The following is a 16,602-nucleotide window of genomic DNA, read 5'->3' on the forward strand; positions in this document are numbered from 1 at the left end:
GAAGTATTCAAGAATTTTTTGAATTCCGTTTTTTCTAAACCGTTATCGAAATCTCAAATTTTGTGAACATTCGAATGATATCTGTTGTTTTTGGTCAATTTTTCCGTAGTTTTTGCGCAACATTTTCTCGACTTTGCTGAAACTTGTACAATTTATTAGCAACAGCGTTTCTGGTTTTGCCATTAAACACAGAGGAGAGCTTCAAAATTATTGATTCAAAATTTTTAGTTTGAGTTTCCATTTTCAAATTTTAGCTTTAGTCCAAATTGTTTCAATTTGCCGGAAGTGGACAACAAAGAAAATTGTACATTGACAACTTGCAGAAAATTGACTTTCGCTATTTATAAGAAAGTTCGGGTATAAAAATTTTGCCGGTTTATCGCCAACTTGAAGCCTTTATTAACCAAAATGAATCATTTATTTTTGATATATTGAATTTATGTTGCCAAATTACCTATTCGACTAATTGGAACAAGCACTTGTCATTATAAAACTCGCCGCAATATCATGTCTAGTTCAATCAGGGCTCAGAACGCGCAGCAATTTCAAAAAAGTTCTGATTCTATTGGGGCGATTTCTATTTAAAAAAAGGCAATTTTTCAATTTTTTCTCTATGTTAAACACTAAAAAACTTTCCTATCACTTTCAATTATTTACAGCACAGATAACTGTTAAATTGAGGACACTTGATAATCTTTTGTTTTTGAGAGGAAAGTTTAGGGATCTTCCGCTCCGACGATTTTTTCGTAAATCTTAAGTATCTTCTCCTTCCTCTTGTGTTTTTCCCGCATTTGTTGTTCTTTTTGAAACATCATTAGTGAGTTTGTTTGTTTTTCTTTTGATTTTTTGAGCTTTTTCAATCATTTTTTTTTCAATATTGTATATCTGATTTTGAGGACGTATAAGATTCATAAAGTGGAGCAATTTGTTAGTAGAATTAGGATAATTTTTTTGTTTAATTTCTGATATTTTTTTTGCTCCTTTTGTCTCTTATTCCCAAAGTTTTCTGCTAGATTTCATGTTAGTTGTTCTTTAGACATTGGCTAAAGAAATTTATGTTTTGCAGTCAAATGAAAGAAGAAATTAGAGCAAATAGTCATAAATTTTTGTCATTTTTCTCTCAAATTCTCAATTTTTTCAATTATTTTGATACCTTTTTAGCCTTTCGAGCCATTAATTGCTTTCATACTTAAAATTTGGAAATACAAACTGTGTTGAAAAGGTATTAATATTGTGGCCTCCTTTGCTCACCTCCGATAGGTTTATCACAAGTTTTGTTGAACGCAAAGTTTTCTGTTCTCACATCTGAAATATTTGAAAATCAACCCCTGGTCTCAAAAAACTTAAAAACCGAAACCTAAACCGCAAGTCAAGTGAAATAGTAATTAATTTTCCCTCCAGTACCTTTGATTGTATTTCAATTTAAAGTTTTGTGCAGTTGTTTTTTAACAATCTAAAATTTAACAATTCGTAACTATTCGACATAGTTGAAATAGAATCTCAAAGTTTCAAATTTTTTCAATATCTAATTATTGAATTTAATTTCAATATGTAATTTTTCCTCCTAAATCATCTATTTTTTGATGAATTATTATTGCCTATCACCCATTAAGTTTATACCAAGTCCCAGATCACGCCATTTTTTTCATGCTGTTCATTTCACAAGCAGACAAAACACATAATATTCAGTGAATTTACAGAAATGGAATTCATTATATTCAGACCAAGTATAAAATTGCACTCCGAATTTCACAATGAAATGGTTTATCAGTGCCTTGATCAGAGAAAATCAGAATGAATTCTTCATGATTCAATACCGAAATATAATGAGACTCTGATTTGATATCTGGTTTGAATGGTAAAGTTCAACTCAAGGACTCAAATTGTGCAAAAATATGACGATTTTTATCAAAACGTTTCCAATCACAACGGTCAAGTTATTATATGGAAGAAAATTTTTCTCAAAATAATTTTTATTCATATAATAATGACGAACAGACAATATTTTCCAACACTTCCCCAATTAAACAATCTGCTGCATTATCCAAATTCATTTTAGAAGTTTCAGATTTATACGTTATTCTAATCTCAAAACATATTGCAATTAAACTATTCATGGCTGCTGTTTGACGGCTGAAGTTGTGAATGCCGTTGCAAATGGGGAATTGTTCAGTTGTATTTTTTTTCAAAGTCGTCCGCTCAGCATTTGTTCGACTGCCTCTGATTGTTGCGCATGTGCATACATTATCTCCATAATCTGATTTGCTTCCGCAATATCTTCGGGGTTTTGAGACTGCAGCAATTCGTAATATCTGGCGAGGAGCATTTCATAATATTCTGCCGAATATCTCTCCTCTGCGAAGACTTGCGCTGCAAAAAGCACAGCTAGCACAGCTATAATGGCAAACTTCTGCATTTTGGACTAGAAAAGAGGTCTGGTTTTTTTTATATTGGTTGAGATGGAATAGATTCAGTGCTAAAATTTAGTGTTGCGAATGATTGTTTGGATTACGTTTGTGGTATTTATATCGAAAACGCATGTGTGCCATAATTAGCTCAATTAGCTTAAATGTCAACATGGCGATAACGCCACGTGCATTGTAATAATTATTTAGAGTTTAGAGTGTCACTCAAACTTTTAGTTGAAATTCAATTTAGTTGAACATTCAATTCAAGAAATTTGACTGGTTGACAGCTCAGCTTGTGACAGAACAGTTTGTGGTTAATTTCCATTAAATCTTTTGATCTTTCCCTGTCTTAAATCAAAAAATATATTATAAATATCCCATACATAGGCTCTTTATATAAAGGTCCTAAAATAATTTGGCCAAAAAAGTAGAGGAACACTATTAAGAAGAAAAACAAAATATTTCAGTTTTCTTCGGCCGTTTCTCTGAACTGATTGTTTTCTATACTTGCTCGTCAAGAGTATCAAGGTTGCTTGTTCAGATCCAGTTTTGGTAAGCAAAATAATAAAATCTAATTTTGAGGTACTATATTTTTTTGGTGAGTTACTATGATTTCAAAAGAAGAAAGAAGATTTTATAGCCTTTTCATTTCTTTCTTCTTTTTATCAGAAGATGAACTTAATAACTTTTCAATTTACACGGTTTAATTTTTTTGTTGGTGAATAGGGGATTTTTTTAAATTACAGAAAAATAAAAAAACTATAATTTTTGTCAAGAAGAGCTTTAATGGCTGCGTTTTGTAACAATTAATTGTATCAGTACTATTTTTATTATTTCTTTGCTTCCAGTTTTTGAACTCATTTCTCTTTCTCTTTGTTTTCTCCCACGCGAAGGCAAAAAGTTAATTTTTGACAAAAGCATGAAAATCCGCCTCGGATGTTTATTTCCTCATTTTTTGAAAAATTTTTTGGATCATCAACCGAAGCTGATTAAGTTTCAAGTTAAAAGACAATTTTTAATAATATGAAAACAAAAATCGCGAGTCAACTGAAGCGAGTAAGCGTAAGTGAGAGGCTAAGTTATAGAAATAAAAGTTTTAGACTGGTTAGGTTCTGGACCGATGATATTGTGTCTGGGTTCCAGCTCAGAATTAGACCCTATTGATTGAAGGAGGCTGAGATTTGGGTCAAAGGTCGCGTTGTTTGAGGGGGCGTTCGTTTCCGATTGGCTCAAATTTTTCCGTTCTTAGTCGCTAACAATGATGAATTAGATGTTCCATGGAGCCGGGTATCAGACACACCCACAGACACACCCGTTTCTTTTTCTGATGTAACAACTACTTTCTCTGGATCAACCATGCCATTAAACTAGATTACTCGTCTGAGTTCATGTGTTTTATATTCATCGATCGTTAAAATTCGCCTAACTCCTATTGTTTTGTTTATCTTATTCGAAATTTTTGCTTAAGTTTGGGTCAATTTTTGGCAAAATATGAAACATTTGTAAACAATAATCTCGTTGGTTTTACGTTTAAGGATAAAATAAATTAAATGAAATTGGATCTGGCACAACTTTTAGCTACATTTGTGAAAATTCAGCCGTTTTCTTTTTTTTCATAAAAATTGGCATCAAAAAAGCGTTTTTGGCCAAACTTGTCCAGTTTTATCGGTGGTGCAGACATAAAAACCACTGACCAAATTCATCAATTAGTTTAATTTGGGCTATTTTATCTCTGGTTTCTAAAAAAAAAGTTCTGAAAAACACTTCTGCTGTTTTTCACTAAATTAAAACGATGAATTGTTTAATGTATTTTTGAAATATTAAGATGTTCATTTGCCAAAAAATAGGGTTTGTTGAAAGCCGGAACAATTGGGTTTGTTGAGAGCCGAACGGCAATAGCAACGCCAGTTTTGGTCTAATTGTTAATTTTTGCATTGAAAATGGATGCGGATTGGATTTATAGTCCGTCCTTTTCGAGTTTTCTTCTGCATTTTTTTCACCCCCTAAGAAGAAGGAAAAGCATTTTGATTTCAAGTTTGATTTAATAAGATGTCCCTATATGTTCCAATAAGTTCCAATATTGTGTTTTTTGACTACAAGTCATTGTTTGTATGGCTTCGATAAAATGATTTCGTAAATTTTCAATCACTTCATGAGATGAGCCACTAAATGAAGTAATTTTGTAGTGAACAGTTGAAGAAGTTAAATGCCGTTTTTTCACACGTTAGAGAAGAACTGCTTTGGCTGGATATATTTTAAAACTGATCTTCTGCAACATTAAAGTTCGTTTTTGAAAAAAAAGACATGCTGCTAACATGGAACTGATTAAAAGAATGTAGAGTGCCAAACTGTTTTTCTGCTTTCATTTCAACGTTAAAATCTGATGCTCTTAAGTCAACCTACTGGCGTTGGATGTAGATATGAATATTGTGGTTAGATGATAGTGATTTGACAGTTGTGGCTTTGGCGTTGTTGGAGTTAATTGTTGTAGTGGTCGTGTTTGTGGCCGTCCTATTAGTGACTAGTATCAGCCCAAAAAGCACACAATGAAAAAAGTAGCCGGAAAAATTGACAAAAAAGCATACTAAAAAATTGCAAAAGAGGGGGATTTAAAATAGGGAGGCATGGATATTATGTGAGTGAGAGCAAAAAAATGAAAGAGTTACTTCTGAAAGATTTAAATTTTTCTAGCAAACGTCCCTTTCTTCGAAACTGAGGGTGTTGGAGAAATAAATATCACAGTTTGACAAAAAAATAGCACTCAACTTGCTGGATATTTACCGTTTTCCAACATCAAAATTAAAGTTTTCTCTGTTCGAATTTTCTTGAAATCAACGTTATCTGACAATACCTATTTCATTGTGAGCTGAAAATTAGAGAAAAAAAATTTTGTCATAGTGCATTTTTTTATTTCTGACACGAAGATATTTTATATCAAAGCTCCAATTAAGCAATAAGGCAGATTTTAAAATTTCAATCAAAACTTCAGCTGAGCAATATTTTTTAAATATTTTTGAATCTTTAACAGTTAGTTTTCAAACATTAACATCAAAAGGTTTCAGATTTACTTCAATTTAATTTTTGTTTTCAATGTAAGAAAAAATATTTTCTCAAAATAAAAACCTTTAATTTAAAATGAGCAGAAATTTTTTTGCAAGTGAAAAACAACAGTGTTCTGCTAAAAACCACTCTACGAATGATTTGTAAAAACAAACGTCATAGAAGTTGTTTTGTAGACAAATGCTGTTTTTGTCTCTATTTAGACCGAAAATTTCACTTCAATTTTATTTTTGTTTTAAATGTAAAAAAAAGACGTTTTCTTATAATCAGAATCTTTAATTTCAAATGAGCAGGTTTTCTCGCTTGTGAAAAATATCTGTGTTGTGCAAAAAGCCACTCTACGATTGATTTGTAGTAGAGCAGCAGAGAGGATGAAAACTGGTTCAATTAATGATCAAGTTTTCTTTCCAGAATTGCACTTTATGAAATGTAAAAAAACTTCTTGGAAGTTATTTTGTTTACAAAAGGTTTTTTGTCTTTATTTCGACAGAATATTTGCTTCAAATGTTGAATCACTTTTTGAAGACATGCGGAAATTTTATCATTCGAACATTCAGAAAAAGGAATTCGACTTGTAAGATGAGCATAAGCAGTAAGTAGTGACGAAACAAGTGGAATTCAACTTGCGATCGAGGTTGTTTATTTTTTTTAATTCAAAACCAACCATGGTTTTCTGTTTTTTGGGGACCAAAAAAGTGGCGAAAATTTGGATGTCGACAAAATCCAATAAAATGACTTAACGCCGATTTATGGAAGCAAATTGAAGGTATTTTTTGCCTGCTTGGTGCCGCCCTTTCTTCTTCCAAAAGAACTTCTTGCAAGTTCTCGCGAAAATCGTCTATTAAGAAGTTTACTCTTTCAAAACTCTTTCAAAACAATTTATTATTGCAAGATTTTGTCAAAAAAGTTTACTCTTGCAAGATTGTAACAAGATTTTGCAAGAAAACTTAAATCGGAAGGATCATGTAAGATTTTTGTTCGATTTCGAGTCGGGCATTCAATAAAAGGATAACATAATTACTATGACTGTGATCAGAGGAAAGTCGTCTCGTTCTTCAATGAACAGTTTTTTTCACAATGGAGCAGTGTTGAAAAGTAATTTGAGACATTGCATCAGACAGCAAGATCTTTGTTCGAAAGTTGTCAATTTGTTAAAAATAACCAATCATAATACATGGTAATCAGAACATGGTTGAGTTCAATCAGCATATGACAAGGAAATTGTTTTCTGAAACTTTTCATCATTGTTGAATAGGTTTAAATAAATTTGTTATTCGACGTAAAATGTAAAATGAAATAATTCAGCCGAGGAATATCTAAATCTAAGTCCAAGGATACAAAATCTTGTTTTTTTGTCACACAAAACAAGAACAAAATTGAAGCCACGAATTATGAATCCTTAGGCACAAAAATGCAGACATATTCATTTCAAAAATTTGAAAACCAGAGCGGTGTTTCGAGAGAAAATTAAAATTTTGAGGAATAAGTGAAAATTCAAAGCATTTTTCATTTATCTTTTTGTTAAATTTTTATTAGATCAAGCTTTCTCATTGGTCAAGCTGGATCTAGATAGTTCAAAAGTTCGAATTATTGTTGTAGTGAACAGTTGAAGAAGTTAAATGCCGTTTTTTCACACGTTAGAGAAGAACTGCTTTTGGCTGGATATATTTTAAACCTGGTCTTCTGCGGCATTAATTCTCATTTTTGCTGCGATTAAAGAACTGATTAAAAAAGTAGTGTAGAGTGCCAAGCTGTTTTTCTGCTTTCAATTCAACGTTAAAATCGGATGCTCTTAAGTCAACCTACTGTCGTTGGATATAGTCGTCTGATGAATATTGCGGATGAGTTGATAATGATGTGATAGATGTAACTTTAGCGTTGGTGGAGTTTGTTGTTATAGTGACCGTGTTTGTGGCCGTCATTATAGTGACTAATATCAGCCAAAAAAGCACACCTTGAAAAAAGTAGGTAGAAACATTCACAAAAAGAATGCTAAAATTTCGCAAAAGACGGGTTTTAAAAAATAGAGAGGCATGGATAATACGTGATTGAGGATAAAAAATTGAAAAATTTATTTCTGAAAGATTGGAATTTGTTCTAGCAAACGTCCCTTACTTCTAAACTGAGGGTTCTGCAGATTTAAATATCACAGCTTGACAAAAAAATAGCACTCAACTTGCTGGATATTTCCCGTTTTCTAGCATCAAAAATGAATTATTCTGTGTTCGAATTTCCTTGAAATCAACGTTTTGTAACTATACTTATTTCATTGTGAACTGAAAATTAGAGAAAAAAATTGTGTCAGATTTTATTTTTTTCTTACACCAATATACTTTATATCAACGCACCAATTAAGCAATAATGTAGTTTTAGAAATTTTAATCAAAACTTTGGCTGAGCCATTTTTTGACTTTTTTGTGAATCTTTAACAGTTAGTTTTTGAACCTTAACGTCACAAAAATTAGTGTCCACGAATCAGTCATTCAGTTTTGGTCTAACCTATGAACAACAGTATTAACATTCAGATTTCACTTCAATTTATTTTTTGTTTTCAATGTAAAAAAAAACATTTTCTTAAAATCAAAATCTTTAATTTCAAATGAGCAGAAGTTTTTTTGCTTGTGAAAAACAACTGTGTTCTGCTAAACACCACTCTACGAATGATTTGTTGTAGAACAGCAGAGAGGATAAAAACTGGTTCAATTAATGATCAAGTTTTCTTTCCAGAATTGCACTTCATGAAATGTAAAAAAAACTTCTTGGAAGCTATTTTGTTGACAAAAAGTTTTTTTGTCTTTATACAGAGTATTTTTTAGACAGAGTATTTAGTCTTTAGACAGAGTATTTGCTTCATATGTTGAGTCACAATTTGAAGACATGCGGAAATTTTATCATTCGAAGATTCAGAAAACTGAATTCGACTTGTTAGATCAGCATAAGAAATAAGTAGAGAAGAAACTAGTGAAGGTCAACTTGCAATCGAAATTGTTTATTTTAAATTAAAACCAACCATGATTTTCTGTTTTTTGAGGACCAAATAAATGAAATGTGGTACATATGCGGATGTAGACGAAATCCAACAATTGAGTTAACGCTGAGTTATGGAAGCAAATTGAAGGTATTTTTTGCCTGCTTTGTGCCACCCTTTCTTCTTCCAAAAGAACTTCTTGCATTTTCTCGGGAATATCTTCTATTAAGAAGTTTACTCTTTCAAAATTTTTTCAAAAAATTTAATATTGCAAGATTCTATCCAAAATTGATCTTGTAAGATTTTTGTTTGTTTTCAACTAGGGCTGCCAATTTCAAGAAAAGGTAAAAAAACTTTGGAGAGTTGTCTCATCCTTTAATGAACAGTTTTTTTCACAAATGAAACGTGTTGAAAAATAATTTGAGACATTGCATCAGACAGCAAGAAATTTGTTTGAAAGTTACCAAGGAAATTGTTTTCTGTAACTTTTCATCATTGTTGAATAAATTTAAATAAAATTTGTTTCCGACTCAAAATGTAAAATGAAATCATTCAACAGATGAATATCTAGATCTAAATCCAATGATACAAGAAACACAAAATTAAAGCCATGAATTATGACTCTTTAGGCACAAAAATGCAGATCTATATTCATTTCAAAACTTTGAAAATCCTTGCGGTGTTTCGAGAGCAATATTAAAATTTTGAGGAATGCGTGAAAATTTAAAGCTTTTCTCAATTATCTTTTTGTTAATTTTCATTACCTCAAGCTTGCTCATTGGGCAAACTAGATCTAGATAGTTCAAAAGTAAGATTTTTTGTTGTAGTGAACGGTTGAAGAAGTTAAATGCCGTTTTTTCACAATTTAGAGAAGAACTTCTTTTGGCTGGATATATTTTAAACCTGGTCTTCTGCAACATTAATATTCGTTTTTGAAAAAAAAATTGATTTGCTGCCAAAATAGAACTGATTAAAAAATTGTAGAGCGCCAAACTGTTTTTCTGCTTTCATTTCAACGTTGAAATCTGATGCTCCTAAGTCAACCTACTGTCTGTCGTTGGATGTAGATTTGATGAATATTATGGATCAGTTGACAGTGATGTGATAGTTGTAAATTTAGCGTTGGTGGAGTTTGTTGTTGTAGTGGCCGTGTTTGTGGCCGTCATGATAGTGACTCTTATCAGCCGAAAAAGCACACCATGAAAAAAGCAGGTAGAAACATTCACAAAAAGCACACTAAAAAGTTGGCAAAAGAGGGGTTTTTAAAACAGAGAGGCATGGATATTCGGTGATTGAGAGCAAAAAATGGAAAAAGTTATTTCTGAAAGAATTGAATTTGTTCTGGCAAACGTCCTTACTTCGAAACTGAGAGTTTTGCAGAATTAAATATCACAGTTTGACAAAAAATAGCACTCAACTTGCTGGATATTTCCCGTTTTCTAGCTTCAAAAATGAATTATTTTGTGTCCAAATTTCCTTGAAATCAACGTGTTCTGACTATACTTATTTCATAGTGAGCTGAAAATTAGAGAAAAAAGGTTTGTCAGATTTTATTTTTTTTCTTACACCAATATACTTTATATCAACGCACCAATTAAGCAATAATGTAGTTTTAGAAATTTTAATCAAGACTTCGGCAGTTTATTGACTATTTTTTGAACCTTTAACAGTCAGTCATTCAGTTTTGGTGAGACCAATGAACAACAGTATTAACATTCAGATTTCACTTCAATTTTAATTTTTTTAAATGTAAAAAAAACATTTTCTTAAAATCAGAATCTTTAATTTCAAAAGAGCAGAAGTTTTTCATGCTTGTGAAAAAAACTGTATTGTGCTAAAAGCCACTCTACGAATGATTTGTAGTAGAACAGCAGAGAGGAGAAAAATTGGTTCAATTAATGATCAAGTTTTCTTTCCAGAATTGCATTTTATGAAATGTAAAAAAACTTCTTGGAAGTTATTTTGTTGACAAAAGTTTTTTGTCTTTATTTAGACAGAATATTTGCTTCATATGTTGAGTCACCTTTTGAAGACATGCAGAAATTTTATCATTCGAAGATTCAGAAAACGGAATTCGACTTGTTAGATCTGCATAAGAAGTAAGTAGAGAAGAAACTAGTGAAGTTCAACTTGCAATCGAAGTTGTTTATTTTTAATTAAAAACCAACCATGATTTTCTGCTTTGGGGACCAAATGAATGAAATGTGGTACGTATGCGGATGTAGAAAAAATCCAACAATTGAGTTAACGCTGAGTTATGGAAGAAAATTGAAGGTATTTTTTGCCTGCTTGGTGCCGACCTTTCTTCTTCCAACAGAACTTCTTGCAATTTCTCGCGAATATCTTCTATTAAAAAGTTTACTCTTTAAAAACTCTTTCAGAAAAATTTAATATTGCAAGATTCTATCAAAAAATTTACTTCTGCAAGATTGTAACAAGATCTTGCAAGAAAACTTAATTCGGAAAGATCTTGTAAGATTTCTGTTTGTTTTCAACTCGGGCAGCCAATTTCAAAAAAGGTAAAAGAACTGTGGAGAGCAAGAGGTCTCGTCCTTCATTGAACAGTTTTTTTCAGAATGGAATAGTGTTGAAAAGTAATTTGAGACATTGCATCAGACGGCAATATTTTTGTTCGAAAGTTGTCAATTTGTGAAAAATTACCAATCATAATAAAATGTTAATCAGAACATGGTTGAGTTCAATCAGCATATGACAAGGAAATTGTTTTCTGTAACTTTTCATCATTGTTGAATAAATTTAAATAAATTTTGTTTCCGACTCAAAATTTAAATGAAATGATTCAACAGAGGTATATCTAGATCTAAATCCAATGATACAAAAAACATAAAATTAAAGCCATGAATTATGACTCTTTAGGAACAAAAATGCAGATCTATATTCATTTCAAAACTTTGAAAATCCGTGCGGTGTTTCGAGAGCAATATTAAAATTTTGAGGAATGCGTGAAAATTTAAAGCGTTTTTCATTTATCTTTTTTGTTAAATTTTCATTACTTCAAGCTTGCTTATTGGGCAAGCTAGATCTAGATAGATCAAAATTTAGAATTATTGTTGTAGTGTACAGTAAAGCAGTTAAATGCCGTTTTTTACACGTTAGAGAAGAATTGCTATTGGCTGTATATATTTTAAAACTGTTCTTCTGCAACATTAAAATTGGTTTTTATAAAAAACTACATGCTGCAAACATGGAACTGATTAAAAAAATGGAGAGCGTCAAAGTGTTTTCCTGCTTTCTTTTCAGCGTTAAAATCTGGTGCTCCTATAAATGTGATGAAAACTGTGGTTGAAATGATGGTGATATGATAGTTGTGGCTTTGGCGTTGGTGGAGTTTGTTGTTGTAGTGGCCGCGTTTGTGGCCGTCATGATAGTGACCAGTATCAACCCAAAAAACACACCATGAAAAAAAGGTGGAAATATTGACAAAAAAAGCATACTAAAAAATTTGTAAAAGAGGGGGATTTAAAACAGGGAGGCATAGATATTATGTGATTGAGAGCAAAAAAACAGAAAGACTTATTTCTGGAAGATTTATATTTGTTCCGGCAGACGTCCTTTACTTCGACACTGAGGGTGTTGCAGAAATATATATCACAGTTTGACGAAAAATAGCACTCAAGTTGCTGGATTTTTACCGTTTCCTGAAATCAAAATTAAAAATTAGTCTCTGTTCAAATTTCCTTGAAATAACCGTTATCTGATTATACTTATTTCATTGTGAGCTGCAAATTAAAGAAAAAAATCTGTCAGAAGTCATTTTTTTTATTTTTGACACGAAGATATTTTTTATCAACTCTCCAATTATGCAATAACGCAGGTTTAAAATTTTTAATCAAAACTTTGATAGTTTATTGACTATTTTTTGAACCTTTAACAGTTAGTTTCTGAACGTTAAGGTCACAATTTTTAGTGTCCACGCATCAGTCTTTCAGTTTTGGTCAGACCAATGAACAACAGTATTAACATTCATATTTCACTTCAAATTTGTTTTAGTTTTAAATGTTAAAAAAGACATTTTCTTTAAATCAGAATTTTCAATTTCAAATAAGCAGAAGTTTTTCTTGCTTGCGAGAAATGACTGTGTTGTGCTAAAAGCCACTCTACGAATGATTTGTAGTAGAACAGCAGAAAGGATAAAAACCGGTTCAATTAATGAGCAAATTTTCTTTCCAGAATTGCACTTTATGAAATGTAAAAAAACTTCTTGGAAGTTATTTTGTTGACAAAAGTTTTTTGTCTTTATTTAGACAGAATATTTGCTTCATATGTTGAGTCACCTTTTGAAGACATGCGGAAATTTTATCATTAGAAGATTCAGAAAATGGAATTCGACTGGTTAGATCAGCATAAGAAGTAAGTAGAGAAGAAACTAGTGAAGTTCAACTTGCAATCGAAGTTGTTTATTTTGAATTAAAAACCAACCATGATTTTCTGCTTTTGGGGACCAAATAAATGAAATGTGGTACGTATGCGGATGTAGACAAATTCCAACAATTGAGATAACGCTGAGTTATGGAAGCAAATTAAAGGTATTTTTTGCCTGCTTGGTGCCACCCTTTCTTCTTCCAAAAGAACTTCTTGCATTTTCTCGGGAATATCTTCTATTAAGAAGTTTACTCTTTCAAAATTTTTTCAAAAAATTTAATATTGCAAGATTCTATCCAAAATTGATCTTGTAAGATTTGTGTTTGTTTTCAACTAGGGCAGCCAATTTCAAGAAAAGGTAAAAAAAAAACTGTAGAGAGTTGTCTCGTCCTTCAATGAACAGTTTTTTGCAAAAATGAAAAGTGTTGAAAAGTAATTTGAGACAATGGTTGAGTTCAATCAGCATATAACAAAAAATTAGATTTCTGTTAATATTCATCATTGTTGAAAAAATTTAGATAAGTTTTGTTTCCGACTCAAAATGTAAAATGAAATACTTCAACACAGGAAAATCTAGATCTATGTCCAAGTATAAAAACAACTAAATATAACTGCTTTTGTCACAATAAACAAACACAAAACTGAAGCCATGAAAAACGAATCTTTAGGCACAAAAATACAAAATACAGACCTATATTCATTTCGAAAATTAGAAAATCCGTGCGGTGTTTCGAAAGCAAATTTGAAATTTTGAGGAATGCGTGAAAATTCAAATCTTTTTTAATTTAGTTTTCTGTTAAATTTTCATTAGATCAAGCTTGGTCACACAAAATTTAGAAGTGTTGTTGTAGTGAACAGTTGAAGAAGTTAAATCCCGTTTTTTACACGTTAGAGAGGAACTGCTGTTGGCTGGATATATTTTAAAACTGATCTTCTGCAACATTAAAATTGGTTTTTGAAAAAAAACTACATGCTGAGTTAGTACAAAAAAAAGTACAAACTAAAACTAGAACTGATTAAAAAAATGTAGAGCGCCAAATTGTTTTTCTGTTTTTTTTTCAGCGTTAAAATCTGATGCTCTTATAAATGTGATGAAAACTGTGGTTGAAATGATAGTGATATGATAGTTGTGGCTTCGGCGTTGGTGGAGTTTGCTGTTGTAGTGGCCGCGTTTATGGCCGTCATGATAGTGACTAGTATCAACCCAAAAAGCACACCATGAAAAAAAGTAGGTGGAGACATTGACAAAAAAAGCCTACTAAAAAATTTGCAAAAGAGGGGGATTTAAAACAGGGAGGCATAGATATTATGTGATTGAGAGCAAAAAAATAGAAAGACTTATTTCTGGAAGATTTAAAATTGTTCCGGCAAACGTCCTTTACTTCAAAACTGAGGGTGTTGCAGAAATATATATCACATTTTGACAAAAATTAACACTCAACTTGCTGGATATTTACCGTTTTCTGAAATCAAAATTGAATTATTCTCTGTTCAAATTTCCTTGAAATAAACGTTATCTGATTATACTTATTTCATTGTGAGCTGCAAATTAAAGAAAAAAATCTGTCAGAAGGCATTTTTTTTATTTTTGACCCGAAAATATTTTATATCAACGCTTCAATTAGGCAATAACGCAGGCTTAAAATTTTTAATCAAAACTTTGGCTGAGCATTTTTTTGACATTTTTTTTCGATCTTTAACATATAGTTTTTGAACTTTAATGCCACAAATTTTGTTTTCCACGCATCAGTAATTCGGTTGTGGTCAAATCCATGAACAACAGTTTTGAAATTCAGTGTTCCTTCAATTTATTTTTGTTTTCTATGTAAGAAAAAAACAACTTTGTTCTGCTAAAAACCACTCTAGGAATTATTTGTGGTAAAAGAGCAGAGAGGACAAAAACAGGTTCAATTAATGCTCAAGTTTTTTCCAGAACTGCATTTTATGCAATGTAAAAATGTCTTCGAAGTTATTTTGTTGACAAAGGTTGTTTTTGTCTTTATTTATAAAGAATATTTGCTTCATATGTTTAGTAAATTTTGAACACATGCGGAAATTTTATCATTCGAACATTCCGAAAAAGGAATTTGACTTGTTAGATGAGTATAGACAGTAATTAGAGAAGAAACTAAGGAGTTTGAACTTGCAATCGAAATTTTTAATTTTTAAATCAAAACCAACAATGGTTTTCTGTTTTTTCGGGACCAAATAAAAGGAATATGGTACCTACTTGGATGTAGACAAAATCGAATAGAATTGAGTTAACGCTGAGTTATGGAAACAGATTGAATGTTTTTTTGCCTACTTGGTGCCGGCTTTTCATCTTTCAAAAGATGCTTGCAAGTTCTCGCAAAAATATTTCTATTAAGAGGTTCACTCGTTCAAAAATCTTTCAAAAACGTTTAATTTTGCAAGATTCTATGAAAAAAGTTTACCATTTGCAAGATTGTAACAAGATCTTGCAAGAGAACTTAATTCGGAAAGATCTTGTAAGATTTCTGTTTGCTTTGGACTTGGGCAGCCAGTTTCAATAAAAAGAAAAGAATATGAACAAAGGAAAGTTGTCTCGTCTTTCAAAGAACTTTTTTCACAATAAAATAGTATTGAAAAATATTTTGAGACATTGCATCAGACAGCAAGATCTTTGTTCGGAAGTTGTCAATTTGTGAAAAAATAACCATTAATAATACATTGAAATCAGAACATGGCTCAGTTCAATCAGCTTATGATAAGGACATTTTTTTCTGTAATTTTTTATCATGGTTGGAAAAGTTTAAAGAAGTTTTGTGTTCGACGTAAAATGTAAGATGAAAAAAAGCAACAGAGGAATGTCTAAATCTAAATCCAACGATACAAAAAATACAAAATCAAAGCCATGAATTTTGACTCTTTAGGCACAAAAATGCAGATCTAAATTCATTTCAAACTTTTGAAAATCCGTGCGGTGTTTCGAGAGCAATTTTAAAATTTTGAGGAACGCGTGAAAATTTAAAGCTTTTTTCATTTATCTTTTTGTTAAATTTTCATTACTTCAAGCTCCGTCATTGGCCAAGCTAGATCTAGACTGTTCAAAAGTTAGAAGTAATTTTGTAGTGAGCAGATGAAGAAGTTAAATGCCGTTTCGTCACACGTTAGAGGAGAATTGGTTCTGGCTGGATATATTTTAAAACTGGTCTTCTGCCATATTAAATTTTGTTTTTTGAAAAAAAAATGACATGCTGCAAACATAGAACTGATTAAAAAAGGTAAAGTGACGAAGTGTTTTTCAGCTTTCATTTCAACGTTAAAGTTTGATGCTCTTAAGTCAACCTACTGGCGTTGGATGTAGATGTGATGAATATTGTGGTTGAGATAATAGTTATGTGATAATCTTTGATGTGCTTTGGCCTTGGTGGAGTTTGTTGTTGTATTGGTGTTTCTGGCCGTCGTAATATTTACTAGTATCAGCCCAAAAAGCACACCATGAGAAAAAAATAGGTAGAAACATTGACAAAAAACACGCTAAAGATTTTGCATAAGAGAGGGATTTAAAACAGAGATGCGAGGATATTACAAGATTGAGAGCAAAAAATATAAAGAGATATTTTCGAAAGTTTCAAATTTTTTCTGGCAAACGTCCCTTATTTTGAAACTTACGTTGTTGCAGAAATAAATATTAAAGTTTGACAAGAAAAATAGCATTTCCCGTTTTCTAACTTCGAAATTGAAATTTTCTCTGAACAAACACAAAACTAAAGCCATGAAATATGAGTATTTAGGCACAAAAATACAGACCTATGTTCA

The 16,602-nt window shown here is 31.4% G+C and overlaps 1 protein-coding gene across 1 annotated transcript in view; it reads right to left on the reverse strand.

Annotated features, from left to right (window-relative positions):
* Window positions 1-2,185: 2,185 nt before the first annotated feature.
* Window positions 2,186-16,602, reverse strand: part of LOC142348058 (uncharacterized) — a 45,189-nt gene continuing 30,772 nt past the window's right edge. The window contains exon 5 of the mRNA XM_075399225.1: window positions 2,186-2,370. Within this exon, the coding sequence (XP_075255340.1) occupies window positions 2,186-2,370 (185 nt within the window). The remainder of the gene's footprint in view (window positions 2,371-16,602) is intronic.

The sequence above is a fragment of the Convolutriloba macropyga genome, chromosome 10 (assembly GCF_964194025.1).
Source record: "Convolutriloba macropyga chromosome 10, txConMacr16.3, whole genome shotgun sequence".
Taxonomy (NCBI): domain Eukaryota; kingdom Metazoa; phylum Xenacoelomorpha; order Acoela; family Convolutidae; genus Convolutriloba; species Convolutriloba macropyga.